The sequence below is a fragment of the Phaenicophaeus curvirostris genome, chromosome 30 (genome assembly GCF_032191515.1).
Source record: "Phaenicophaeus curvirostris isolate KB17595 chromosome 30, BPBGC_Pcur_1.0, whole genome shotgun sequence".
Lineage (NCBI taxonomy): Eukaryota > Metazoa > Chordata > Aves > Cuculiformes > Cuculidae > Phaenicophaeus > Phaenicophaeus curvirostris.
In genome coordinates this window covers 4,735,735-4,763,495 of record NC_091421.1, presented here as the reverse complement: position 1 = coordinate 4,763,495, position 27,761 = coordinate 4,735,735, and the positions used below count along the sequence as shown (strand labels likewise).

General features: G+C 51.9%; 2 protein-coding genes and 1 long non-coding RNA gene across 3 annotated transcripts; 2 read left to right on the top strand and 1 right to left on the bottom strand.

Annotated features, from left to right (window-relative positions):
- Positions 1-5,915, top strand: LOC138732416 (uncharacterized). Its single transcript, XR_011339274.1, has 5 exons — positions 1-154; positions 783-1,002; positions 1,477-1,555; positions 1,752-1,882; positions 4,968-5,915. It is a non-coding gene; the product is annotated as an uncharacterized lncRNA (long non-coding RNA).
- An 849-nt stretch (positions 5,916-6,764) lies between these two features.
- Positions 6,765-18,852, top strand: LOC138732406 (keratin, type II cytoskeletal cochleal). The gene is made up of 9 exons (XM_069879015.1): positions 6,765-7,693; positions 8,444-8,652; positions 11,950-12,010; positions 12,789-12,884; positions 13,618-13,782; positions 13,924-14,049; positions 16,270-16,490; positions 16,973-17,007; positions 17,638-18,852. Exons 1-9 carry the CDS (start codon positions 7,298-7,300, stop codon positions 17,823-17,825), a joined length of 1,497 nt encoding a protein of 498 aa, XP_069735116.1. The 5' UTR covers positions 6,765-7,297; the 3' UTR covers positions 17,826-18,852.
- Positions 18,853-24,193: 5,341 nt separating this feature from the next.
- LOC138732408 (keratin, type II cuticular Hb4-like) lies at positions 24,194-27,515 on the bottom strand. The gene is made up of 7 exons (XM_069879018.1): positions 27,090-27,515; positions 26,700-26,908; positions 26,144-26,204; positions 25,821-25,916; positions 25,543-25,707; positions 24,802-24,927; positions 24,194-24,418 (listed from the first exon to the last, which is right to left on the bottom strand). Exons 1-7 carry the CDS (start codon positions 27,513-27,515, stop codon positions 24,194-24,196), a joined length of 1,308 nt encoding a protein of 435 aa, XP_069735119.1.
- Between the last annotated feature and the right edge of the window lie 246 nt (positions 27,516-27,761).

The window sequence follows — 27,761 nt, the reverse complement described above, 5'->3', positions numbered from 1 at the left end:
TAAGAGCATTATTTCTCATTGACAACTCTGCTGTTGTGTCTCTCCTCTTTTGTCTCCATAGAAGGACAGGGATCTGTTAGAGTGAGTCCAGAGGAGACCACGAAGATGATCCACAGCCTGGAGCACCTCCTGTATGAGGACAAGCTGAGATGAGGTGAGGTTGTTCAGCCTGGAGAAGAGAAGGCTTTGGGGAGACCTTAGAGCAGCTTCCAGTATGGAAAGGGGCTCCAGGAAAGCTGGGGAGGGGCTCTTGATCAGGGAGTGCAGGGACAGGATGAGGGGGAATGGTTTTGAGCTGGAAGAGGGGAGATTGAGATGGGATCTGAGGGAGGAATCTTTTGCTTGGGGAGGCCCTGGCCCAGGTTGCCCAGAGCAGGGGTGGCTGCCCCATCCGTGGAGGGGTTCAGGGCCAGGTTGGATGGGGCTTGGAGCCCCTGATCCAGTGGGAGGTGTCCCTGCCCATGGCAGGGGTGGAACTGGATGGGCTTTGAGGTCCCTTCCAACCCAAACCATTCATGACTCTGATGCTTTGCTCCACTCACGTTGCGGTGTTTGCCTTTCCTCTAGGCATGACTCAGGCCCACAAACGCTGTAAGAACGCTGCAAACTGTTACACGAGTTCTATTTCAGCTCCTGCAAACTGGTGGTGTTCCCTTGATTGCAGCCAAATGACCTTATGGTTTCCATCTGCTCTGGATGGAACCCATTAGTTTGCAATTGAGTTAATTAAAAGAGGAACACGGGAAGGTCTTCTTACACCACTTGCAATCTCGTTGGTGCAGGCTTAAACGATGGTTTTAACCAAGGAAAGGAGCAGTAATGGGGAGAGAGGACCGTTGGCAGTGGTTGAATGTGCTAATCAAGGGCAACCTCCACCTTGGGAAGGGTTTAAACAGCTGACAGATGGAGAAATATGACCAGGAAGGATCACTTGATAATTATTTTGGAGCTGGCTGGTGTAGATGGACTCCGATTTGACCCAGCTCGCCTGCTCTGTACGCTGTGAGTACCTGCAGATGTTTGATCAGATGGGCTCAGCAGTCACGTGTGATTTTCGTGGGGACAGAACATGGATTTTCTGCTCTTCTGAGCTGTGCTGTTGGCAGAAAAACTGCACCTGGCATTCCCAGGGCTGGCAGTTTCACCTCAGCTCTGAGAACTGAAGTGTTTGTTTGTTTGTTTTTCCTCGGGCTTCGGCTGTGGGAGCGACTCTCGACTTTCATGTCAAAATTATTCGTGTAATTATGATTATACATAATTATAACTGTATTTATAGTTATTCCTTCATGATTTCTTGTAATCATAAGATCTTACAATTTGGGGGAGAGGGTTAAAATACAGCTTAGGTGCGTGGAGAGTAGGCTGCAGGGGGTGGAATATCCGTAGCTGGGATGCCTGTCCCATGTGTCAGGCATGAGGAGCTTTCGTGATGAGCTGTGGCCCCAGGAGCATCCCTGGGTTTGCTTGTTTGTCCAGGAGCTCGTGGCAACGCTCAGAGGTTCCTGTTGCTGCAGCACAAGATTTAAAAACGCTCCTCCTGCCAATGGGATGAGAGGTACGTGTGGGGCTCAGTCCATGGGGTGGGGGATCTACGGCACCATGCTGAGCAGCTGGGGAATGTTGGAGGTGGGGAGACTCCAGTGGCAGCAACCCCTTTGGGGTCCAAGTTGCTCCTAGAGGCACTGGTGAGTGGTTTGAGGCTGTTATCTAAGCACTTTGGGGGTTAGACGGATGCACTTTGTGGTTTGCAGATAAGAGGACAAATCCTGAGCTCAAGGAGGTGTTTCTTGGTGGTGGATGACGTGGCCAGCAGCCCGCAGCTTCCCAGGAGCCACCAGGCAGCCAGGAGCCGAGCTTCCCGGCCTCAGAAGGAGGAGGAAAGGTGAGATGCAGCTCCTGGAGGGACAAGGATCTTGCTGGAAGCCTTGTTGTAACAGAGCTGTCCCTGGTCTTCAGCAGCTGGTTGTGTCACCCTGGACAAGCTGCTTCCAGCCATTCCTGGTGGTCCCATAATGCCTCCTGTAACAGAATCATGGAATCGTTAACTTTGGAAAAGCCCTCTAAGCTCATCCAGTCCAACTGTCAGTCCAGCTCCACCGTGCCGACCAAACCACGTCCCAGAGTACTATATCCATGTGGTTTTTGAACCCCTCCAGGGATGGAGACCCCGCCACCACCGTGGGCAGCTTCTGACGCTGCTTCACCACTCTTTCAGTAATTAAATTTTTCCCGGTGTCCAATCTAACCCTCCCCTGGCATAACTTGAGATCATTTCCTCTCATTCTAACGTTTACTGGGAGAAGAGACCGGCACCCTCCTGTCTCCAATCTCCTTTCCAGGAGCTGCAGAGAGTGATGAGGTCTCCCTGCAGCCTCCTCTTCTCCAGAATAAAGAGCTCTGGGTTTCATCGGCTGCTCCCCGTAACCCCTGGGCTCCAGACCCTTCTCCAGTTTAATACTAAGGCTGCTCCATTTCCTTGCGGAAGGGAGCGATGTAGCTGGAGGGTGCGGTTTGGATGAGGTGAGACCCATCCTACCAGCCTCTAGCACTGAGACTTGAAGCTTTTACAGCTGCGAGTGGCAAGGGAGGACACTCCACGGGCAGCACGTCAGGGTTAAGCCTTATGATCAGGCTTGGAGTAAGAATTGGCCGTGGTGAGTTGTCTTAGACCTGGCTGTGGGGCTGTGAGATTGGACAGCAAGATGTGGTTTCCACCTGTAAAACTGCCTTAAGCTGGAGTGCGAGCGACGGCGATGCCCGTGCCAAGGGTGCTGGTGCAGATAGAGGCCACGGAGGTGACTCCAACTCCTCAGAAAAGCCACTTGGGTTTGAGAGATGTGAAGGTTTCAGCCCAGCTTGTCCAGTGTGAAGCTAAGAGTGGTGAATTAACATTAGCAGGGGAATCGTACCAGGTTCAAGGGAACCATTTAGGTGCATTGGTTGGGGTGGGACAAGGGCAGATGGTTTTCAGGTGAAAGGAATGAGATCTTGGGAAGAAATCTTTTCCTGTGGGGTGGAGACGCCCTGGCCCAAGTTGCCCAGAGACATGGTGGCTGCCCCATCCCTGGAGATGTTCCAGGCCAGGTTGGATGGGGCTTGGAGCTCCTGAACCAGTGGGAGGTGTCCCTGCCCATGGCAGGGGTGGGACTGGGTGGGCTTTGAGGTCCCTTCCAACCCAAACCATCCCACGATTCTAAGTGGGTAGTGGAATAAAAGTAAAGACAAGAATTACACAACATAGTAGACGCAAGGTCCCAGCGCAGAGCAGGAGAGCTCCGTTGGTGGGCGATGAACTGCACCAAGGTCCCAACCTTTGGAACAAATGAATCCTTCAAATCAGGAGCCGTCGCCGTTCCTGTCATTGAGATACTAGACTGAAGAACTGCGTCATTATATTGAGCTTTATGGCCCGAGTAAGACAGGACGCAGGACTAAATAGATCAATAAAACATTCTTGTAGATAACACCCCCCCTCCATCCACACAGGGCTTGTTGGTGATAGACACTGTCTGCTTTTGGGACAGGAAGAGAACAGGTTCCCTCTGGAGCAACCCGTCTGCATTCTCAGGAATTATTGATGAGCTGGCAATGTTTATTAACGAGGCTGCTTAGATCCTGGAGGACGAGCTGCGGTGGCAGTTTTACGGCTGCAGGTGTGGGTGCGAGGGGTGTTGGCTTTGCTTTTGGGTGTTATTAGCAAGAAGAAGAGCTTGCCAGTGTCGTTCTCGCAGCCCCTCGAGTGCCCCACTGTGCTCTTGCAATACCCCAAGCGTGAGACCACTAAAACACTGCGTATCGTTAGGACACTAATTAATTTATGACTCACAGCTGAAGCAGTGATAACAAACCAGGACTGCACTGTGCAAACACAAAGCCCAAGGACACTCCCTGCTCCAGAAAGCTTTTGATGCAAACATTGTGATCTTGACACACAGCGGGAAGTGACAGCCCGCAGGGTACTGGCAGGAGATGTGGAAAGAACAGGCTGACATCGATCAGCATAATAACGTGTTCGTAACACACGATTTTGCTCACCTGTGAAGATTTAGAATCATAGAATGGTTGGAAGGGACCTCAAAGCCCATCCAGTTCCACCCCCTGTCATGGGCAGGGACACCTCCCACTGGATCAGGGGCTCCAAGCCCCATCCAGAGCATCCCAGAACAGTTTGGGTTGGAAGGGACCTCAAAGATTATAGAATCATGGAATGGTTTGGGTTGGAAAGGACCTCAAAGCCCATCCAGTCCCACCCCTGCCATGGGCAGGGACACCTCCCACTGGATCAGGGGCTCCAAGCCCCATCCAACCTGGCCCTCAACACCTCCAGGGATGGAGCAGCCACCACTGCTCTGGGCAACCTGGGCCAGGATCTCCCCACCCTCCTCCCAAGAAAACATTTCTCCCTCACATCCCATCTCAATCTTTCCTCTTCCAGCTGAAGACCCATTCCCTCTCATCCTCTCCTTGATGAAGAGCCCCTCCTCTGCTTTCCTGGAGCTCCTTTCCATACTGGAAGGACTTTCTTCCTTTTCCATTAGGCCATGAGCATATTTGGTTTGTTTTGGGGCAGAAGGGGGTTTTGAAACTTTCCCAACTGGCATTGAGAGCTCGATTTGCTTTGCCAAGGGTTCGCCAAGAGATTTATATTTTGGGAGTCCTGCGTTGGCTTTGGGAGTGCTGCTCCTGGGTGGCTTTGTCGTGACACGATCGCAATGTCAAAGCATTCGCTCCTCTGAGAGCGTGTCAACCAGTCACCGCCGTGTCCTCTGTGCTACCAAACCTGAATTTCTTGGGGTCATTCGCATGGGCTTGGAAATATTTACCGGTCCATGCGGTTGTGAAACTATGTGGTGTTACCATGGCATCCCCACAACACCAGCAAACTCTGACATCTCTGGATCGCCGGATCCTGCTCTGACTTACGCTGGCTTCTAACTGGATTTAAATGGGGAATGTTTGCTTTGCAGGATGGGATGTAATAAGCGCGAGGGACCTGGAGCGGTGGCTGGGACCTGGGAATTCAAGAGCAGCGAGGCGAAGGAGGCTTTCTGGAGCCTCTCCTGCATTGGCTGTGGTGCTAATGGTGCAGAAAAGAGAGCTTGGACTTTGAATAGAAGACGGGCTCATCCTTACCTAAAATCAGTGATGCAGCTTGGAGGTAATTAAGATTAGAAAATGGTTTTTCATTGATTTGGCCACTGATATTGCAAAGCAGGGTGACGTTCAGCTTGCTTCCTGCTGAATTATTGTTTCTGCCCAGGCTGCAGAGAAAGGCTCTGCCTTTCCAAGAGTTTATCTGACACCAGGCTGGCGTTTTACCTGCCTGGATTGCTTTCTGTTTTACATCTCGTGCTCTGTAAAAAAAAAAAAAATCCCTCTCTGCTGATTCACAGTAGTCGAGGCTGGAATGCAACCTGATAACATCCAGCAGCCGGGGCTAACGCTGGGGGGGCCATTCGTGCCTGACCGCAGGACTCTAAATCGCGCTTTTAGATTCAATTCCCGTCTTCTCAAGACTCAGAGCTGTTGGAAGAGAGCAGCCCCTCTCTCTGGGAACTTGGAAGGAGCTGGAGCTCTGCAAAGCAGCTTCTGCTGGTTGCGTGTGGGTGAAGTGAACCCTGACCCGGCTGCATCGGCTGATGGGTCGGGTAGAGCTGGGTGTGTGTAACATGCGAGTTTGCTTTGATTTTGGTTTTTTATGCTGGTGGAAGCCAAGGCAGCTGGCAGGGCAGGGAGGAACTGTGCCTCGGATGTCTCTGGCTCCATCTCCCCCTTTCCCTCCTTCCAAATGAGAATTTCCTTTTAGTAGCTGGGCTCACCAGCCAAATGGCATCCTTGCCGCAGAGGAGGAAGGGCTCACTTTGAATAAACTGCGCCCGGAATATGTGGCCAGCGCTGTTTTCTGTCCTAACGAAGGGTGACACGTTCAGGCCAGGCTTTGAAATTATAGAATCACAGAATGGGTTGGGTTGGAAGGGATCTCAAAGCCCATCCAGTTCCAACCCACCTCCCACTGGATCAGGGGGTCCAAGCCCCATCCAACCTGGCCTTGAACACCTCCAGGGATGGGGCAGTCACCACTGCTCTGGAAAACCTGGGCCAGGGTCTCCCCATCCTCACAGGAAAACATTTCTCCCTAAGGTCTCACCTCAATCTCCCCTCTTTCAGCTCAAAACTGTTTCCCCTCATCCTCTCCCTACGCTCTCTGGTCAAGAGCACCCCCCCCAGCTTTCCTGCAGCCCCTTTCAGTCCTGGAAGCTGCTCTAAGGCCTCCCCAGAGCCTTCTCTTCCCCAGGACAAACAACCCCAACTCTCTCCACCTGTCCTTGAAGGGGCTCCAGCTCAAACCTCATGGAGGATTAAGGTAGAGGATAGTAAAAAGGTCTGTCCCTTCAAGGCTCTGTGAAATTGCAGAAAACCCATAAAACTGATTTTCCTTCCTGCCTCTTCTGCATAGGAACCCAGAAATTTAAGCGCAAACCTGTCCTGTCCCCCTTTGAGCATCCACTTCACCTTGGGTGCTTCTGTGTGCAGGGTGCAATGCACCTAACCCCCCCTTTATTTTAGCACTGGTGGGAGAGAGGATGCAAATCCCTTTATTCTAGCACTGATGGGAGAGAGGATGCAAATCCATGGTGTCCAGGGAGGGCTGTGGTGTCTCTCAGCTGCTGCCCTCGATCTCCTGTGTGGCACAGACTCTGGGTGCCGCTGGCAGAGCCCGGCGAACGTGCCCAAGGCTGCAGCCAGCTTTGGTTTATATTAAACCAGGCTGGACTGCAGCTTCTTATCTCCTGCTGCACCAGGGAGCTCTCTGCTCTGCAGAAGAGTTAAAAACCGCTGCATATTCCCCTTCTTCTTGTTTTAACATCCATTTAGGCAAGTGGGGAGGACCGGGGAAACCTTGAGGGAAAGGGGATTGGAGCTGTGCTGTTAGAATTCTCTGCAAAGGGAGCCCCGAAGAGCTTCGTGGCCCTGGGCTGCAGATGTGGCAGAGGCATGAAACGGTGCCAGATCTGAGCGCGGGGACACGGCGCCAGGTGTGTCCTGTCCCTTCCCTGGCCCTTCCCTTCTCCTTTGCTCAACTTCAGCAGGTTTACAGAGGGTGGGAAGGCAGCCAGGCACACCCAGCTCTAGGAGGCAGTAAAATGATCCCTCTTCTGCCCTTGGGCCAAGCCCAGTGCTTCTAACGGATAAAAGGAGAAGCAGTCAGGAGAAGTCGCTCACTTCCCTGGCCTCTGGCACCGCTTTTCAGAGCTTTCCAAGGGTGAGGGATTCCGAGAAGGTCCTTGGTGCAGCCATGTCCCAGTCTGTGAGTTTCAGCTCTCGCTCTGCAGCCGTCCCCACGATCAGCAAAGTGCGGGTCAGCACCGTCTCCTCGACCCGTGGACTCGGAGGAGGTGCCGGCTTAAGCCGGGCCGGTGGCTTTGGCAGCTCCAGCCTCTACAACCTCGGCTCCAACAAGCGGATCTCCCTTGGAGGTAGCAGCTCCTACAGCGTTCGCTCTGGATATGGCTATGGAGGCGTGGGATTTGGTGGAGCCATCAGCCCTGCGCCCATTCAGGAGGTCACCATCAACCCGAACCTCCTGACACCCCTGAATCTGGAGATTGACCCCAACATCCAGCGGGTGCGCAAGGAAGAGAAGGAGCAAATCAAGACGCTCAACAACAGATTCGCCTCCTTCATCGACAAGGTGAGGGGTTGGAAAGACTGTTAGCTCTGTGGGCACCGCTTAAAAGCTGGTCTGACCCAAAGCTTGTTTAATCCTGTGGGGGATTCACAAATGGGCTCGGGATCAGGTCCTCAGGAGCGTGGTGTGATTTGCCTGTTGCTGTCCAATAGCTCCTATTAAAGTCCTGCTCGTGTTGCCATCAGTAAAGGGTTAGATCAGCTTTATCCCCCATTAGATCAGCTTTATCCCCCCTTTATTTTTTACCCGTAATGTAGGTAAAGGCTTTAAAGATCAAATCTGCCCCCAAGCTCACCACCACCAAATTCAAGGAGGAGGGGGCCTCAAGGAGTGGAATTGTCTCAGTAGAATGGAGCTTGCTGGATTTGTTTGCGCTGCCCCATAGCCCTGTGGCTTTACAGCCTCACTCTGATTGATCCTGTGTGAACTTCAGCTCTGGCATCCTCAGCGTGTGAGGAATCCAGACCTGGAGTTTGAGGAACTGGCTGACTTGGAGGTCTGCGGGTGGCTCCTGTCAAGTGTCACGCAAGCAGGATCTGCTTATCTCTAGTTCATACAAAGCCTTAAGGTCACAAGTCAAGCCCCGGAGCAGCAGTGCTCCCTCATGGTCTTTATCAACCTTGCTCTTCAGGGGCTTCCTATGAGCTATCTAAATTCTTGGGATGCCATCCACAGCTCGTCCTTGCCCCAGGATCCAAACTCTGCAGCGTTAGCTCCCCCTTCCTAACAAATAACCCCTTGATTCCTCTCCAGGTCCGGTTCCTGGAGCAGCAAAACAAAATGCTGGAGACCAAATGGAGCCTTCTCCAGGACCAGAAGACCTCCCGGAGTAACATTGCTCCCATGTTTGAGGCGTACATCACCAACCTGCGGCATCAGCTGGATGTGTTGGTGAACGACAAAGGGCGCTTGGAGGGCGAACTGAGGAACATGCAGGATCTCGTTGAGGATTTCAAGACCAAGTAATGTATAATCTTCCCATCTAACGTTGTAGTTGAGCCAACAGGTTGCTCAGTAGCTTGGCAGAGATGTCCCCAGCCTTCCTACTAGGGAGGGGGATCTATTTCCAGCCATGATTCAGGTGTCTAGCCCAGGGAAGCTGCCTGGATTCTTCATGCTTGGATCTCTTGTTGGGCCTGGCATCTTCTTCCCACATGGTCTTCAGTGGCTCCATCCCGTTGGCTTTACTTTGGGGCCTTCTCAGGGGTAGCTTTGTCCTTTGGGTTGGACGTACCAGTTGGGGTCTGTAGAAAGTCCATGGAGCTCTGCAGGGTGCCAGGAGGTGGCCGAGCCACTTCTTGTTGGGTGGGGAGGCAACAGAGCAGGCGACCTGCAATGTTAAAGCGACTTTTCAGTCCAAGTCGTGTTGCTTGGGAGGAGCCTCGTGAAGAAAGTGGCCTTTGTCCCAGCCGGCTGTACAGGGTAATGCCTTTAATTAAAAAAGAAAAAGGAAAGAAAGAAAAGAGGGAGCTGGTAAACTGGATCGAGCAGGAACTGAAAACAAATAGATCTGATAATCCCCAGGGTGTGTTTAGGGAAAGTCAATAGTCGGGGATTCCCAAGAGGTGCTTGGAAATGATGTTTCCCTCAACCCTGCTTGGTTATCTCTGCGCTGTGCTCACTCATGGCTAGACTTTGCATCTCTGCAAGGCAGCGGCGAGGAGCTGATTTGCCCCCAGAGGAACCTCAGCCCTAATTTGAGTTGCATGTCACATGAGTGCCAGGTGCCCAGGTGGATATTTATTCCTCCAGCTTGCAGATCCATATGAAAATAAACGTGTGAAGAGAATCATGGAATGGTTTGGGTTGGAAAGGACCTCAGTGCCCATCCAGTTCCACCCCTGCCATGGGCAGGGACACCTCCCACTGGATCAGAGGTCTCCAAGCCCCATCCAACCTGGCCTTGAACCCCTCCAGGGACGGGGCACCCACCACTGCTCTGGGCAACCGGGGCCAGGGCCTCCTCATCTTCATCGTGAAGAATTTCTTCCTAAGATCTCATCTCAATCTCCCCTTAAATTCATTCCCCCTCACCCTGAAAAGGGAAGCAGGAATTAGGATGTAGTAATCAGAGTTCAGAACCTGCTCCTCCTCATTTATAGGCAGAAAATCTCATTTTCTAAACAGAATACCTAAAAGGTGACCAGCTCTTCTGCCTCTTCTTCTTCTGTCCAATTGACACGTAATTCTCCGTTTGCATCTCAAGTAGGGGAGGAGAATTAGGAGCCTCCAGGGGATGAGTTTCAGGCCCTTCTTCAGGAGCTGCGTTGACTAAGGGTGTGGTGCAGAGTGAGCGAGGGTGGAAGCTGCCTGTGCCCGCACTGTCCACGTGGCTTGGTTCAGGGCTTGCTGAGGTACGACAGGGTCCTGAGTTTTCCGAGGAGCGAATGGAGAACATGGAATGAGCTCTCGGTTCATCGCACATCTTGGTGGAGCTTCCCTCATGCAGTGAGATTTGACAGTTCTAGAATAGTTCAGACTCCGTACCTAGAACCATCGAATCCTGGAATGGGTTGGGTTGGATGGGGACCTCAAAGCCCATCTGGCTTCAACCTGCTGCCATGGGCAGGGAAACCTCCCACTGGATCAGGGGCTCCAAGTCCCATCCAACCTGTCTCTGATCATCCATTCAGCGCTGTGGGCTGTGTATACGCAGCATGGTCGCGTTTTTTCTAGGTCTTCAATCAGTCTGCAATAGCAGTGGATGTGGTTCATTGACCTCAGAAGGGACACCATCCATTTATACTGGTGTGGACGGGCAAGCTTCCAGCTTGGAGCAGAAAGGGAGATAAATGAGGGCTGCTGATCGAACTTTGAAAGGCAAATTACAGCTCTATCGTGCAGGAACTGTGTCAATAAACAGAGCAGGCTTGTCACTTTGGCAACAGCGATTCCGAAAGAGCCAGAGAAGGTGGTTCCTGCTCTGTTCCTTGGATGACTTTCAGGATTCCTGTAGCAGATTCTTGCTGTTCGCTTCAGCGGGTTGGCTTATGTAGAGTGGTACAAATGGTAGAGGTCAATGAACTCCCGTGAAGTCAGTGGAGCACGGTCTTTATCTACTGAAGATCTGGCTCGTTGCATCTAGAGATGAACATCTCGAGAAGGGAAATAGCCAGTATTAGAAGTCTGTGTGACTGTGAAGCGTGGCCACTTTGTGCAGGATGAGCGCAAATAAGTGCAGGAAGGATGTGGAGCTGTTGGAGGGAGTCCGGAGGGCGGCGTGGAGATGATCTGAGGGCTGGAGCACCTCCCGTACAAGGACGGGCTTGGAGAGTTGGGGTTGTTCAGCCTGGAGAAGAGAAGGCTGTAAGGAGAACTTAGAGCAGCTTCTGGTATGGAAAAGGGCTCCAGGAAAGTTGGGGAGGGGGTCTTGATCAGGGAGTGCAGGGATAGGGTGAGGAGGAATGGTTTTGAGCTGAAAGAGGGGAAATTGAGGTGAGATCTTAGGGAGAAATGTTTTCTTGGGAGGAGGGTGGGGAGGCCCTGGCCCAGGTTGCCCAGAGCAGTGGTGGCTGCCCCATCCCTGGAGGGGTTCAAGGCCGGGTTGGATGGGGCTTGGAGCCTCTGATCCAGTGGGAGGTGTCCCTGCCCATGGCAGGGGTGGAACTGGCTGGGCTTTGAGGTCTCTTCCAACCCAAACCATTCCATGATTCTATGAATTCGATGATTCTATGAGAACAATTACCCTCAGCTCTTAGCAGGGTGGTGGGATGTGGCTCACACCTGCAAAATGTCCTCAAAAATCCCTAAGAAGGAAGTGTGCAGAGGGAGCTGCACCAGCAGGGGGTTCGATCAGCACATAAAAACTTGATGAATCTGCATCTCTTCTGCATTTGTATTTGCCCTCTCAAGGAGGAGCTGAAAAAGCTGAGCACCTCAGGACATGGGCTGAGATCCTGCAGCCACCCAGGAGTGAGGAGAAGGAGCTGAAATCCTCTTAAGTGCGGTGAATTTTGGTGAAGGGGGGGGAAAGCAAGAGTGAGAAATGCTTTCCAGGTTAGTGGTCTTGGCAATAGGGACCAGAAGAGCTTCCAAGCATCGGCTCATGCGAATGTTGCCTGGGAATCGTGGCACCAGCTGGTAGTTCTTGTGCAAATCACACCCGTGGGACAGCAAACCCTGCTCAGGAGCTTTGCTGAGATGGTTCACAGAGAGGGAAACGGAGGGAGAGAGATGGGAATCGGGGTAACTCTCCACCGTGACACCTTTTTCTTTTACTCAGGCTCTTCACACGAATCCCTTTTATTTTTTTCTGGCAGATACGAGGATGAGATCAACAAGCGCACGACGGCGGAGAATGAGTTTGTGGTGCTCAAGAAGGTGCGTGATGGGGTTATTAGAGGGACTGATCCTAGGTTTGCAGCCCTTCTCCCCCTTTTGCCCCTGCACTTTTTGCTACAGCTGTGCCTTGAGACCTGCAGGGGAATTACAGCCCTCCTTCCTGGCTGAAGGACTTCGTGAAGGCACTGAAGTCTCTGTAGGAAGCTGGGAAGGACTGCCAGATCCCAGGGATATAGAATTGTAGAATCATGGAATGGTTTGGATTCGAAGGGATCTTAAATCCCATCCAATTCCACCCCTGCCATGGGCAGGGACACCTCCCACGGGATCAGGGGCTCCAAGCCCCATCCAGCCTGGCCTTGAACCCCTCCAGGGGTGGAGCAGCCACCACTGCTCTGGGTAACCTGGGTCTCCTCACCCTCACAGCAAAACATTCCTTCCTGAGATCTCATCTCAATTTCCCCTCTTGCAGCTGAAACCGGTTCCCCCTTGTTCTCTCCCTGCCCCCCCGATAAAAAGCCATCCCCATCTTTCCCGTAGGTGCAATAGATATCGTAGGTCATGGCTGTATCTTCCTGTGGGACAGTTCTGAAGGCTTTTCCTGACTCTCCAACCTGACCGTGGGCTGCAAATGCAGGTCCAGGGCACCCTATGGATCCCCCACACCAGCAGATGTTTTTATAGGACAGGGTGGGGTCACTGGGCAGCTGGAAATGAGGAGAACTTGGTGGGCTCCTGGCTGCTTTTGAAACCCTCAATGCTGGGTGGACTTGGTCATCAAAGCTGTGGCGATCTCAACGGGTTCTCGCTGTTTTAGGATGTGGATGCTGCTTACATGAGCAAAGTGGAGCTGGAGGCCAAGGTGGATGGGCTGACAGATGAGATCAACTTCCTGAGGTCTCTCTATGAAGCGGTGAGGCTTTTGCTGCTTGGAGCTGCTGCAGGGTAGCACCGGCAGTGGGTGAAGGAAAATAATTGGTGTCTGAGAAAATTAATGTGCCGATTCCAGAGATGAAAAAGGCGATGGGGACCTGGAGTCTTCCCTTGCATAAGCAGAAATAAGCCTGCACGTCCTGTGCACGGATTTCTCCCCAGCTGGGGTGTGAGAGATTGCAAACATAGCCAGGACGTGCATCATTTTTTTGATGCTCCTAGTGGGAAAACAAGGAAATCCAGTGTTTTTAAGCTGGTGTGTGCTTGTGGGTTTGCATCTTGTGTGGGAGGGAGAAAGGAAAGCTCCCTGTGCCAGACACCTTTATCTTACCCTTTATTTGCAAGATAAGAGTTTGATTGAACTGGACACATCGGATCCATGGGTGAGGTGGTGGAATTTGGCCCTCGCTTTGTTGTGAGGCTGATGCTCCTCGGGGCCAACATGTCATGCTGGGTTCTCCGGAGTGGGATAAAGGAAAATCAAAATGTGGGTGATAAGAAGTAGCCCCATTTCTGCTGCTGTTTGTTACTCTGTCCTTTACAAAGTCGATGCGATTCAGTTGGTTTCCTTCTAATTAATGAATCCTTTGATTGATTATTTCTTCCCTACCTCCCTTTCCCTTTTCTTCCCAGAGTCTCTCTTGAATTGGCTTCCAAAAGAGAAGCCCTCAAAAGGCACCGATTAATGGAATTGTTTTTAATGCAACTTGCAGGAACTTCAGGAGATGCAGGCTCAGATCTCCGACACCTCCGTGGTTCTGTCCATGGACAACAGCCGGAACCTGGACCTGGACAGCATCATCGCAGAGGTCAAAGCGCAGTACGAGGAGATCGCCAACAGGAGCCGGGCAGAGGCTGAGTCCTGGTACCAAAGCAAGGTGCTTTCTGGGAGAGATAAAAGCAGTTATGGGTTCTCTTAGCTCATATATCTTGTGGGTCTGGAGTGGGAAAGATTTTAGCCGGCTGATGGACCGCCAGCCTGACTCCGGCCTTTCCTCTCGCGCTGTTTTGTGTCGTAGTATGAAGCGCTGCAGGTCACTGCTGGGAAACACGGGGATGACCTGCGCAACACGAAGAATGAGATCTCAGAGATGAACCGCATGATCCAGAGGCTGCAGGGGGAGATCGAGGCTGCCAAGGGCCAGGTGAGGAGCTGCCCTTGTTCTTCTGCTGCAGAGTGGTGGATTTAGCAGCAACAAGTGTGCCAGGGGTCTCGGTGGAACACAGTTTGGGGGTGGCTGCAATGCTCCCCTTGAAAGAGGTCAGTTCTGTTGGAGGGAGAAAGTGGCTTGTGAGCAATGAAATCATAGGACCACAGGATAGTTTGGGTTGGAAGGGACCTTGAAGACCATCCATTTCCACCCCTGCTATGGGCAGGGACACCTCCCACTAGATTGGGCTGCCCAAGGCCCCATCCAACCTGGCCTTGGACACCTCCAGGGATGGAGCAGCCACAGCTTCTCTGGGCAACATGTTTCAGGGCCTCCCCACTGTCATCATGAAGAAATTCCTTCCTATGTCCAGTCTAAACCTGCCTCTCTCCAGTTTATCCCCATTGTCCCTCGTCCTCTCACTCCAAGCCCTTGTGAACAGCCCTTCCTCGGCTTTCTTGTAGCCCCTTCAGATACTGGAAGGTTGCTATAAGGTCTCCTTAGAGCATTTTCTTCTCCAAACTGAACAACCCCAAGTGCCTCAGCCTGTCCTCATACGGGAGGTGCTCCAGCCCTCTCATCATCTCTGTAGCCTCCTCTGGACCCGTTCCAACAGCTCCATCTCCTTCTTATGTTGAAGATCCAGAACTGGATGCAATCCTCCAGATGAGGTCTCACCAGAGAGGAGCAGAGGGGCAGAATCCCCTCCCTCCCTCCCTGCTGGCCACGCAGCTTTGGGTGCAGCCCAGGACTCTGCTGGCCTTCTGGGCTGTGATCACAAATTGTCAGCTCACATTGAGCTTCTCATCAAGTCCTTCCAGAGCTTCTCCCCAGGTCCTCCTCCTCAGGGCTGCTCTCAATCACATCATCCCCCATCCTGGATTGAAGCTGGGGTTTGCCCGGACCAAATGCTGAGAGGCAGCTGAATTCTAGGTGAGAACAAGCCCACCAGGAACTGAGGAATGCAAAAGGGGAGTGAGGCAGAGCAGATTCCAAAAGCCAAGGCTGTGGTGGCCTTCCTCCCAGCCACACATGTTCCTGATGTCCTCTTGCTTCCGAGGTCTTTCTCCACTCCCTTTCTGCAGAAGGGATCACCATGTTTGGGCACAGAATAGATTTTTTTTCAGCTGTATGGGAGTTCCGTTTGCTTTCTGCAGGGGCTGTTATCACTTTATCAAACGGCTGGGGAAAGCCAGACCAGTGAGTGGTTCAGACCACTGAAAACTGGCTTTGAATAAAGCAAAGCAGCTGGAGATAAGCCCGGTGTGACTCATCCCTTTGTGTTTGGTTTTAGGGCAGGGAGGCTTCAACACACACTTATAAGCAAAGAGCTGACCATGTGCAGCTCCTTTGACTAAAGAAAGAGAGTATAAAGCATGTTTATAGTCTAAAGTGTTTGTTTGGGTCAATCCTGGGGCTTTTTTGGAGGTGCAGGGGGTGCAGTTGAGGGTGCATTAGGTTGCCAACTTGCTGTGGCCCCACAGAGATGCTTTTTGAGGTTGATCTGCATGGTTTGTTAACTGCTTGAGTCCACGCTCGCCTCACATCAAAGCTTGGTGGAGACCAGCTGGCTCTGAACAAGCTCGGAGGCCAAACAGGAGCGAACCCAAAACTGCATTAACCTGAAGTGCTGAGGTGTTGTGTGTGGTGTGTAGGGGCTGAGGAGCTGAGGATAAGTTGAAGAAAGTCTTCTGAAAACATAGCCAGTGGAGAGAATTAAGGTCTCTTTTTTTGGAAGGATGTATCTTGGGATGAGATGAGCTTCCTTCACAGGCTGATCTCTATCTAGTGCCCCCAAAAATGTGTAGGTGTGAACTTCGAGGGATCTAAGTAGAGCAGATGGTTTTAGGTCTCTGCAGATATAAATGGTCTGACCTGTAGGTGTCAGGAGGCCATAGAGTCTTAGAATCACCAGGTTGGAAAGGACCCATCGAGTCCAACCATCCCCATCAATCACTAACCCATGTCCCTCACCACCTCGTCCACCTGTCCCTTAAACCCCTCCAGGGAAGGGGACTCAACCCCCTCCCTGGGCAGCCTCTGCCAGGGCCCAGTGACCCTTTCTGTGAAATATTTTTTCCTGATGTCAATCCTGACCCTCCCCTGGTGGAGCTTGAGGCCATTCCCTCTCGTCCTGTGCCCTGTCCATGGGCAGTAGTGTCCTTCAGCAAGGAGGTGAGATGCCCACTGACGTGTCCTTCTCCCTCCTCGCAGCGTGCCAAGCTGGAAGCAGCCATCGCCGAGGCTGAGGAACGTGGGGAGATGGCTCTCAAGGATGCCAAGGCAAAGCTAGAGGAGCTGGAGGCCGCCCTGCAGAAGGCGAAGCAGGACATGGCTCAGCAGCTCCGTGAGTACCAGGAGCTCATGAACGTCAAGCTGGCCCTGGACATCGAGATCGCGACCTACAGGAAGCTGCTGGAGGGCGAGGAGAGCCGGTGGGTGCAACCGTGTGGGTTTTACATGGGGAAGGGTCCAGCTCTTTTGTTGCATTCACCTGGGGACATCACATTCCAGCTTCTGCAGGGAAATGGGGAAGAGACAACCTCACCCTTTAAATTGATATTTGGTCCTGAAAACACTTCGGCTGCAGAGCCAAACTAGGGGAAAGCTTGTTGCTTTGGGGGAAAACACGCGAAGAAGAAAAAGTTGGTTTCAATTAGATGGTCTGTGCTGGGGCACAACACTTCCAAGGGGCTTAAATCCCCATGGAATTAGGACAGAGCCTCTGTGCTCTTTCAGCCTCCCCCAAAGCTGGTAACAGAGCTGGAAATGTAGGGCCAGAACAAAGTGCTGATTTTGACTGAATTATTTACAATGGCAGCAATAACTCCTGTCTTCATCCTCAGCGCTCAGGCCCTGGGGGAGCACCGAGTCATGCAGAATCTAACCCAGCTTCTTCCTTTCCCTTCTCCAACAGGTTGGCTGGTGATGGCGTTGGCAACGTCAACATCTGTGAGTTGGTTTTGTAGAATCATAGAATCTTGGAATGGGTTGGGTTGGAAGGGACCTCAAAGCCCATCCAGTCCCACCCTCTGCCATGGGCAGGGACACCTCCCACTGGATCAGGGGCTCCAAGCCCCATCCAACCTGGCCTTGGACACCTCCAGGGATGGGGCAGCCACCACTTCTCAGGGAAAACTGGGCCAGTGCTGCATCACATGCCCACGGCGTTTTTGGTGGGCCAGGAGATGAGCCAAAGCTGTTTATGATAGAGGGTTCTCCATGCTGCAGGGGGTCCTGAGCCAGACTGAGTGATGGAGAATCATCGAATCGCTGGGTTGGAAAGGACCCACTGGATGATCGAGTCCAACCATTCCCATCAATCCCAAACCATGTCCCTCAGCACCTCATTAAGGAGATGAGCTGCTAAATCCTTGGAAGCGTCAGGCTTGGCACAGGGAATAAATGCTCTGGGCCAAAAAGAAACAGGACCTTGGTGTCCTGGGCCCCGTGTTTTTCAGGAGATTGTAGAGAGTTGTCATCTGGTTGCTGCAAGTTGAAAATGCCCTTGTTGTGATGGTGCCAAACTTGGTTCAACGTTAGCTGGTGCTCACGTTTGGTCTCCTTCTCTTTGTGTCCCAGCTGTGGTCAGCACCAGCGGTGGAGGAGGCTATTCCACTTCCAGCGGATATCTGAGAGGAGGAACCGGAGGAGGCCTTAGCCTGGGAGGAGGCATGGGCAGCGGGGCGCTCGGCTTCTCCTCTGGGGGTGGCTCCAAATCCTACACTGTCACCACAACCTCGTCCAGCAGGAGAAGCTTCAGGAAGTAACTACAGGAACGGACATCAGTGGTGCCCGTTCCACCGGAGAAAACCCGTAGAAAGGGAGGGAAACCATAGAAAGAAAAGTTTTGTTGCCTTTTGTAGGACAAATTGGCTGCAAAAGCGCTGCAGTGCTGAGTTGGAATAAAACCGAGCAGAGTACCTGACCCTGTCCCATCACGCCCAAGGCTGGAGCTCGAACCATTCCACCGAGAGCAGGTTCCAGCCTGCAGGGTGAAATCCATCCCGGGAAGCGGGCGGTATAAACGCTTCTGTCACCCCCTGCTCAGGGCTGGATTTCACCCTTGGAAGGGCAAAGCCATCATTTGAGTGGCAAACTGTTCCACATTCCGCTGGTTTTGCCGAGAGACCAAAGATTATCTCCCTCTTAATATGATTTGGAAGACTTTATTCCCTTAGGCTCCTTGAAAATGTCAACCCTTGTTAAGATTTCAGCCTGGGATTGTTTTCTTTAAGCATACCAGGAAGAAAACAGTGAAACTCTTTGGGGTTTCTCTTTATTTCTTCAGAAATGTGCTCAGAAATGGAATTCAACACATCTCCGAATGAATGGAGCTGGTTTCCTACTGAGGGCAATGCAGACAGATTTACTTTCAGGTTCTTTATAGCAAAATAACTCATAAACAAACTTCCCCACCCACTCTCTTGCCTTAAAAGTAGCCCAAAGCTCAAAGGCTAGGAAGTTGCTTAAAACTAGGAATAAAAAGGGAGATGCCAGTCCCCATCTTTGGGTGTCCACATCTTTGGGTACCACAGCTAAGGAGAAACTGTGGTTTGTTGGGGCATCCTTGCAATAACCACTTATTCCTGCCTAAATGTGTCTCCAGCTTAACCACATCAGGGAGAAGAGTTGGGTCGTTGCTGCGGTAGGAAGAATTGTTAGATAAATAACTCAAGGCAACTGCACAATCGTCGTGTTACATGCTCAGCCAGGTCCTAGCAGTGCATCTTTTGTTAATGTTTTATGACTTTGTGATCTGAGACCTTGACATGAGGTCAGCAATAAAGTTTCCCTGTTGCATCCTGCTTCAGTCCTAGCTGCGTTCCTCCTCTGCGCTGTCCTGGATGCTCCAAAGCTCCGGAAAGCACCTCATGTTATCCTCTTCCTCCCATCTCCAATGCCTGCTCCTGGCTGGGTCCTGAAGGAGGATGAGTGAGGGTTTTCTGTCTGCACGGTCACATTCCCGGGTGGATTTTTACTGTGGAATCTGAGCAGTGAGGTGATGGAGTTGAGAAGCTGCTGAAAGGGCCGGAGGACAAGTCTTATGAGGACCTGGGGTTGTTTAGCCTAGAGAAGAGGAGGCTGAGGGGAGACCTTAGCACTGTCTACACCTGTCTGAAAGGAATCATAGAATCACCAGGTTGGAAAAGACCAACCATTCCCATCAAGCACTAACCCATGTCCCTCAGCACCTCGTCCACCCGGCCCTTAAACCCCTCCAGGGAAGGGGACTCAACCCCCTCCCTGGGCAGCCTCTGCCACTGCCCAATGACTCTTTCCATGAAAAACATTTTCCTGATGTTTAGCATGACCCTCCCCTGGTGGAGCTTGAGGCCATTCCCTCTTGTCCTGTCCCCTGTCCCTTGGGAGAAGAGCCCAGCTCCCTCCTCTCCACAACCTCCTTTCAGGGAGTTGTAGAGAGCAATGAGGTCTCTCATTGCGGCTCTCAGCCGCTCCTCTTGTTCTCCAGCCCCATCACCAGCTACACCAGGAGGTTGTAGCAGGGTGGATGCTGGGATGTTGGTCTCTTTTCCCAAGTGACAGGATGAGAGGGAATGTCCTCAAGTTGCCCCAGGGAAGGTTCAGATTGTTCATTACGAAATATTGCTTCACCGGAAGGGTTATCGGGCACTGGAGCCGCAGCCCAGGGAGGTGGTTGAGTCACCATCCCTGGAGGTATTTAAAAGACGGGTAGATGAAGTGCTTGGGGATATGATTTAGTAGTGGATGGATATGGTTGGGCTTGATGACCTCAAATGTCTTTTCCAACCTGGTGGTGATTCTATGACTGGCTTCGGTCAAGCACTTGGCTTCAGCCCAGCCTGTGATCAGGACTGAAATTGCCCCAGACTGAGCCCTCTCTGAGCACCATCTCCCTCTGTGGAGCTGAGAGAAGCTGAATGCTGGAGGAGAATCCTCTCCTACAAGTGGCCACATCTCAGCAAGAGGAATCCTGGCCTTGCTGTAGGAGGACAACTCATTCACGGAGCAGGAATCGTGGGTGCCCGGCACACCCAGCCCAAGGCTTTTGTGTCACAGCCAGAAAAATCAAAATGAAAAAGATCCCCTGAGGGTAATTGAAACAGTGAGCTGTCCTGGTTTTTCACTCTCCTTTTTAGGGCCTCAGCTGAAGGTTGTGTTCCTGCTGGAGCATCCCTGGGGTTTTTCTCCTGGGCTGTGTCACAGGATGAGGTTACTTTGCTCTATCCCTACCCTGATGGCGCTGCCTTATCACCAGCTGCAAACCCTGGGATAGCAAGTTGACCACCTTTTATTGCAATGAGAGGACTGAGACCATTGTCAAGGGGGTTTGCAAAGGAGCTAAGGTTCTGTTCTTCTCTCTAGGGAAACTGAGGCAGAGTAAGGGTGAGGACTTGGATGCAACCAGACCTGGGAAGAAGGAGGTTGGGAGCTCACTTTGGGTGTTCAAGCTGCGTTTGCTTTGGTTTCCATCAGGTTTCTGGTAACGACCGAGGCCAAAACCACACACTGAGTTTGTCTGAGATTGTCATCTTATGTTTAAAAGGAATTAAATGGCACGAAAGCCGGTACGGGCTGGGCTGAGTCCTCAGCTCCCACTGGGCAGGGAGGAGCAAGGTGGGGGGGGGAAGACAACTCCTATCCTGGGAAGGCTTCCACCTGGGGAGGCTAATTAGCTTGATGGGAAGCCTAATTGGCTTGATGAGGTTATAAAGGGCAGCACCCTATCCAGTAGAGATGAAAAGGAGGTCATAGAATCTTGAAATGGTTTGGAAGGGACCTCAAAGCCCAGCCAGCTCCAACCCCCTGCCATGGGCAGGGACACCTCCCACTGCATCAGGGGCTCCAAGCCCCATCCAGCCTGGCCTTGAACCCCTCCAGGGATGGGGCAGCCACCACTGCTCTGGGCAACCTGGGCCAGGGCCTCCCCACCCTCACAGAAGAACATTTCTTCCTAAGATCTCATCTCCTTCAGCTCAAAACCGTTCCTCCTCATCCTCTCCTTGCCCTCCCCAATCAAGAGCCCCTCCCAAGATTTTCTGGAGCCCCTTTCAGTTCTGGAAGCTGCTCTAAGGTCTCCCTGGAGCCCTCTTTTCTCCAGGATGAACAACCCCAATTCTCTCAGCCTGTCCTCATACAGGATATTTTCCAGCCCTTGGATCATCTCCGTGGCCTTCTCTGGACTCACTTCAACAGCTCCATGTCCTTCCTGTGCTGGGGACTCCAGAACTGAACTCAGAATTCCAGGTGAGGTCTCACCAGGGTGGAGCAGAGGGGCAGAATATCTGCTGGTCCCACGGCTTTGGATGCAGCCCAGGACGTGGTTGACTTCTGGGCTGTGAACACAGTTTGCTGGTTCACGTGGAGCTTCTCGGGGCTGCTCCCAATCCGTTCTTTACCTGACCTGTGTTTGTGCTTGGGATCGCCCCAACCCAGGTGCAGGACCCTACACTTGGTGTTGTTGAACTTGATGAGGTTTGCACGTGTCCTCCAGCCTCCTGATGGAGATGAGGGCACGTCGTGCTCCTGCGCTGGAGCAGCCGCAGCCTTGGAAGAGGTAAGAGTGTGGGAATTGGGTCTGCTTGGCTTCTGGGGGGGGACAATGCGATGAAGTCGTGCTCTGCTGGAGCCCCGAGCAGAACCTGGTCTGGTGCCAGGGTGTGAGGAAGGGCGACGAGGTCTCAAAACCTCCAGGAGCTCCTGGTGTATGGCTTGGAGGAGCTCCAAGGTGACTTGAGGCAATTGGTGATGGTTTTGAGGGGATTCAGCAGTCAATGCTAGTAATAAAATGTTTGTTAGCTGCATGCAATTTGCTAGAGTATCTTTGCTGAGTCAGGGCCCTCAAAATGTTTGTGTTTGCTTGTTTTTCCTGGGGGAAAAATCATTAGGACAGGGTGGAGCCCCAAATGAAAGTGTTGGACCTGAGAAGCACTTTTTCTCATGCCTTGCTGGCAGCAGCTGAGTCGTGAACACTCATCCCTAGGTGGCACAGATCCTGCTCCTTGCGTGCAGGCGAGAGGAAAGAGGGAGCTGTGATTCCAGCTCAGGGGACTTTGGGGAGAGGTTTTCAAGGTTTTATGGTTGGACTCGATCTGGTGGGTCTTTTCCAACCTGGTGATTCTGTGATTCTATGACTCCTCTCCTTGCGAGGCTGCTCGTGCATGTGGAGAATGTGAGCGTTGGGGTTTGTGGGAGATGTGGTGTCAGGTTTAGGAAGGAAGAGCAGGTGTAGGATTTGGTGTGTTGCTTCTCTTGAAGCCCCAGGAGCTTTGGCCTCGAGATCTTGAGCAGAGACAAGAAAGAACCCTCCTTTTCCCCAAATGAAGGTGTCAAATGAAGGTAACTGAGCTGCTGTGCGAATTTATTGGAGACGCAAGACTAGAACTAGGATGAAAGCTGTTGACAAATTTTAAAGTCATTAGAAATAAATCTCTGCTTCCTTATTTTTTCCCCCGAATAGGGTTCATGTACTTACGCTAACAGTGCAGGGTGCTGGGTACTGGACAGCTGTGAAAGTAATGAATGCAGGTCCCACGCGTTTAAGGTTGGGTTTGGATCCCTTGGATAATATCATAGAATCATGGAATGGTTTGGGTTGGAAGGGACCTCAAAGCCCATCCAGTTCCAGCCAGGGACACCTCCCACTGGATCAGGGGCTCCAAGCCCCATCCAGCCTGGCCTTGAACCCCTCCAAGGATGGGGCAGCCACCACTTTAAGGTGCATTTAAGGTCCTTCCAGCCCGAACTATTCCATGTTTCTATGATTATCGGCGTGCAACCTGGAGGAGCTGGGTTTGCTGGGTTGGCTCTAGCCAGGCTGGTGCTGTCTGTCTGCAGAAAAGCCGACGTATTGTGTTTTTTCCAGCCTTGCCGTTTATCTACATCTCTCTACATCTTGTTTCTGGCTGATTTGGTCACGGACACCACCTTTCCCTGGGAGCACCTCGTGCTCCTGCTGCTAACACCGTCGCTGCGTCTCACCGCTGTGCTGCTGGCCCCATGTGTGTTTTGGGGGGCTGAGACACGGGCTTCTCCAAGGCGAAGCTCTGGACCATAGGTGAGACATCTCTGTGGATGGCAGGTGGCTGTAAAAGGCAGTAGAACAAAGCTGAGTTTCAGCTTAAGGAATTCTCAGAGAAAAGGCAGAAGATGTTTGAGTTTGGTAGGAGGTGAATACTCCAACTTACGGATGTTGACAGGGAAGCTGCTTTCTGCACGGAACCTGTGGAGGGTGATAAAGGGTTGCATGTTATCAACCTATTTTCAAATGCAAAGCTGTATGGCCTCAAATAATGCTTAAGCTGAAAGAGGGGAGATTGAGGGGAGATATGAGGAAGAAATGTTTTGCTGTGAGGGTGGGGAGGCCCTGGCCCAGGTTGCCCAGAGCAGTGGTGGCTGCCCCATCCCTGGAGGGGTTCAAGGCCAGGTTGGATGGGGCTTGGAGCCCCTGATCCAGTGGGAGGTGTCCTTGGTGTGGAACTGGGTGGGTTTTAAGGTCTTTTCCAACCCAAACCATTCCATTATTCTATAAAATGTGAGCCTGTCCCTCTCTAGCCTGGCTCTTGCTGTTCAGAGGCAGCAGGATTGGCTGTCTCGGTGGGTTTGCGCTGCTGGAGGTCTGTTAGGACTGATCGAAAGAACTCATGTGCATCACAATGTGTGAAACCTCAGCTGGTTTGGGGAGTCAGAGTGTGTGAGCTTAACATTGGCCTTGAATAGATGTCCAAGTATCCTTGGAGAAGCTGGAAGGTGCCAAGAAGAGCCAAGTAAACAAGATTAGGAAGCTGCCAAGCCACAGGTGGAATCACCCAATTATGAAGTTATAGCTGGGAAGGACTCATCCAATTATGAACTGTTGGTCTCTAGCTGAACCAATCGTTTGTGAACACGTAGCTCGAGAAGGTGTATAAGAAGTCTTGTAAAATCAATAGAGATGTCCTTTTGCCCACAACTTCTACGTGTCGTGGCTTACCCCGACCACATCATCACGACCGCGTGGATGACTTGCAGCATGGCAGCTCCCAAAGAGCGCTGGCCAGTAGTTTTTCCTTTAAACACACGCAATAGTTGGACTGGATGATTTTAGAGGTCTTTTCCAACCTTAATGTTTCCACGCGTCTCAAGTAGCTTACGCCGCCCTGCTAAGGTCTGTCACTCACCTGCTCTCCTCTCCTTCCAGCAGCTTCTTGTAGGTGATGATCTCCATGTCCAGGGCCAGCTTGATGTTCATGAGCTCCTGGTACTCATGGAGCTGTTGGGCCAGGTCTGTCTTTGTCTGCTGCAGGGCTGTATCCAGCTCAGAGAGTTTGTTCTTTGCATCCTCAGTAGCTGTTTTCCCACTCTGCTCAGCGCTGGCCACTGCAGCTTCCAGCTTGCAGCACTACAAGGAGAGAGACACGATCGGTCTTGGCCATCTGTTCTTCAAAGGTAACGCGTTATCAAGAGGTGGTTCAACCTCTGGGGGTGCGTTCAGCCCAGCAGTGAGGTGGACACGTGGTCCGCTCTGCAGGGTTTGAAGGAGCTGGACATGCAGTTTCAGTGCTCCCTTGTGTTGTTCGTAGGGGATGGGATGGTGCAACCACGTCTGCCCTTGGGTACTGCACAAACTGAGCTTCAGTGCAGCCCTAGTTGGAGCAGCAGAGTCCCAGCTCATCAACACCCTCTGCAAGGTCCCACAGCACCAAGTGTTTTTGTTGTGGGAGCTCGCAGGAACAGCAATTCACTCTCCGTCCTGCTGAAATAACCAGACCTGGCTGTGCTCACCTGCTCCTGGGCACTCCTGACTTCTCCATCCCGTCTCTGGACCTCCCGTGTCAGCTCAGCTATCTTGGATTTTGCCTCTCGCAGGCTGTTAGCGTTCCTGCTCACAGTGACTCGCAGCTCCTCAAACTGGAAAAGGGAAAAGTCATCATGGTATATCCCAAACCCACATGCTTTGAGTTAAATCAGAGCAAATTGGGAGGGGTGGGGGGCTGTTAAAGAATCATAGAATCACCAGTTTGGAAAAGACCCACTGGATCATCGAGTCCAACCATTCCCATCAATCACTAATCCATGTCCCTCAGCACCTCGTCCACCCGGCCCTTAAACCCATCCAGGGAAGGGGACTCAACCTCCTCCCTGGGCAGCCTCTGCCAGGGACCAATGACCCCTTCCATGAGAAATTTTTCCCTAATGTCCAGCCTGACCCTCCCCTGGTGGAGCTTGAGGCCATTCCCTGTTGTCCTGTCCCCTGTCCCTTGGGAGAAGAGCCCAGCTCCCTCCTCTCCACAACCTCCTCTCAGGGAGTTGGAGAGAGCAAGGAGGTCTCCCCTCAGCCTCCTCTTCTCCAGGCTAAACTCCCCCAGCTCTCTCAGCCGCTCCTCTTATTCTCCAGCCCCTTTCCCAGCTTCGTTGCTCTTCTCTGGCCTCACTCCAGAGCCTCAACATCCTTCTTATCTGATTACAAAGTTGGTCTGAAGAAAGGAACTGCACCCGAACCCTCTCTCTGCCAGGTTTTCTCACCTTGCTTTCATACCAAGTCTGTGCTTCTGCCCAGCTCCTGTGGGCAATGTCCTCATAACGAGCCTTGACCTCTGCGATGATGCCGTGGAAGTTGAGATCTTGGCTGTTGTCCATCTGCACAGCCACTGAAGTATCTGAAATCTGGGCTTGCATCTGGTGGGTTTCCTGGTGGCAACATGGGGTTGAACTGGTCAGAGATGCTGATCCTGCTTTGTTCCTTGCCCAGCCTCATGCTGGTGTCACCCTCATCGTGCAACTCCATCAGGGAGCCTCCTTACCTCTTCGTAGAGCATTCTCAGGAATTCAACCTCTTCTTTCAGGCGTTCCACCTTGGTCTGCAGCTTTGCATTGTTTAAGAAAAAGTAGTCCATGTCCTGGAAACGCATTGGGAAAAGAGGAAGGAAGTTTCTTAGCAAGAGCAGGCTCGGGGTGACCCTTGGAGTGAGGAACCTCCAGTGCTGGTACCGTGAGCCAGCTTCAAGCAAACCCAAGTCCCATCTCTTTGCTTCTTGTTTCGTGTCCTGCTCTGGGGAAACAAATTACCACTCACACCCCAAAGACCTGAACCTGGTAAGGAGACATCAAACAGCCCCTTGCTCACCTTCTTCAGGGTGTTAAACTCCCTCTTGGAGCAGGTCTGCTGGCTGCATTCGTCCTTGTACCTGTGTGGGAAAACAGGGATTTTGGTCAAGCTCAGCACAATTACATCCTTGTTTAGGTTTCTACAGCCCTTCCCTCGAGAAGTAGAACTCCTCATTTTTCTTTCCTTCTCCTCAAACAATGTTTTGGGATGCTGTTTGTTTCGTAGCCCATGGGAAAGCAAACACTGTTTTCTTTTGAGCTCCATAAGAGCTGCTGAACGCTTCTAAATGTTAATTCCTTGAATTGGGAAGGAGAGAAAGAGAACCTGGAAGAGGGACATCCTCAATCTCTATAAACAGAGACCTTATTTGATATATTGAGTTCCTAGTAGATCTCTCCACCTGCCTAATAGTTCTCTGAGAACCTTTTACTACCACAAAAAGTTCACATCTCTGTCTTTTTACATATCTTGAACAACATGGAATCATAGAAGGGTTTGGGTTGGATGGGACCATGAAGGTTATCAAGATTTTTGAGCCCTGCACTCCTATTTCTCTATTTTTTTTTTTACTTACATTTTCTTGTTGGTCTCCAAAACCTGCTGTGCTGCTTTCAGGTTTGCTTCTAACTGGGCTCTGTTGCACCTCAGTGCTTCCAGCTGCTTCTTCAAGTTGCTGATGTAACCCTCTAACACAGGCCTGACTGTCTTCTTGCAGTGGTGTTGTCCCTGCAGGAAGCTCCACTTGGTCTCCAGCACCTTGTTCTGCTGTTCCAGGAGTCGAACCTGCATCCCAGAATGCAAAAGAGGGAATGAGATGAGGATTAAGGGAGCCAGCATCCATGCAACAGCAGTAGTTACAAGTAGTTACTACCCTGAGTAGTTACAAGGATTCCATGCCCTTTCCATACTAGACACCTCACTTGGACTTCAGCGCTTCGAGCTTGAGGAGGGTTTCCTGGCTCACCTTGTCAATGAAAGACGCAAACTTGTTGTTGAGGGTCTTGATCTGCTCTTTCTCTTGGTACTTCACCTTTTGCGCGTTGGGATCGAGTTCCAGTTTGAGCGGTTGGAGCAATTGCTCGTTGATGGTGATGGGCGTGATGTTGCACAGCCTGGAGACGCCACCAACCCTGTAGCAGAACCCCATGCCAGCTCCATAGCCACGTCTTGGTGGAGGATGCCTTCCAACAGCTTTTTTGGGCTTGGAGCATGCGATGCCACCATCAAGACTTCTGCTGCTGAAGTAGCCTAAGCCACGGTAGCCCATGCCACCAGGCCAGTGACATGAGGCAGTGCTGAAACTATATCGATTCCTGGGAAGAACTACAGAGGAAGAGCTGAAATTCCTGACGGCATGGACGGAGCTGCTGCTGTAGGAGCAGCAGGACATGGTTGCTGGTGGGAGAGCGATGGGTGCAGGAGATGTGCTGGGAGCAGATTCCAGGGTGCAGATCCCTCTGAGCACCGTGGAGCACCTTCTTCCTTTTATTTGCGTAGGAAACGGGGCGAGGCTGCGTGAAACCTCCACAAAATGTTTATGATGCAAAGAATGTGAACAGCTTAGCATCTGCTGTGCTCACCAACGGGGAGCGTAGCAGCCTGTTTGCCCAGTGAAGGTTTGGAAGATGGGGTCATA

Excerpts from the sequence above, each read along its gene's own strand:
- LOC138732406 (XM_069879015.1), top strand. The coding sequence starts at position 7,298 with ATGTCCCAGTCTGTGAGTTTCAGCTCTCGCTCTGCAGCCGTCCCCACG. Across the intron at positions 12,885-13,617 it reads TGAGGTCTCTCTATGAAGCG|GAACTTCAGGAGATGCAGGC; the intron begins GTGAGGCTTTTG and ends TGCAACTTGCAG. Across the intron at positions 16,491-16,972 it reads CTGGAGGGCGAGGAGAGCCG|GTTGGCTGGTGATGGCGTTG; the intron begins GTGGGTGCAACC and ends CTTCTCCAACAG.
- LOC138732408 (XM_069879018.1), bottom strand. The coding sequence starts at position 27,515 with ATGTCCTGCTGCTCCTACAGCAGCAGCTCCGTCCATGCCGTCAGGAAT. Across the intron at positions 24,928-25,542 it reads AGACTTGGTATGAAAGCAAG|TTTGAGGAGCTGCGAGTCAC; the intron begins GTGAGAAAACCT and ends TCCCTTTTCCAG. Across the intron at positions 24,419-24,801 it reads TCAGGAGTGCCCAGGAGCAG|TGCTGCAAGCTGGAAGCTGC; the intron begins GTGAGCACAGCC and ends CTCTCCTTGTAG.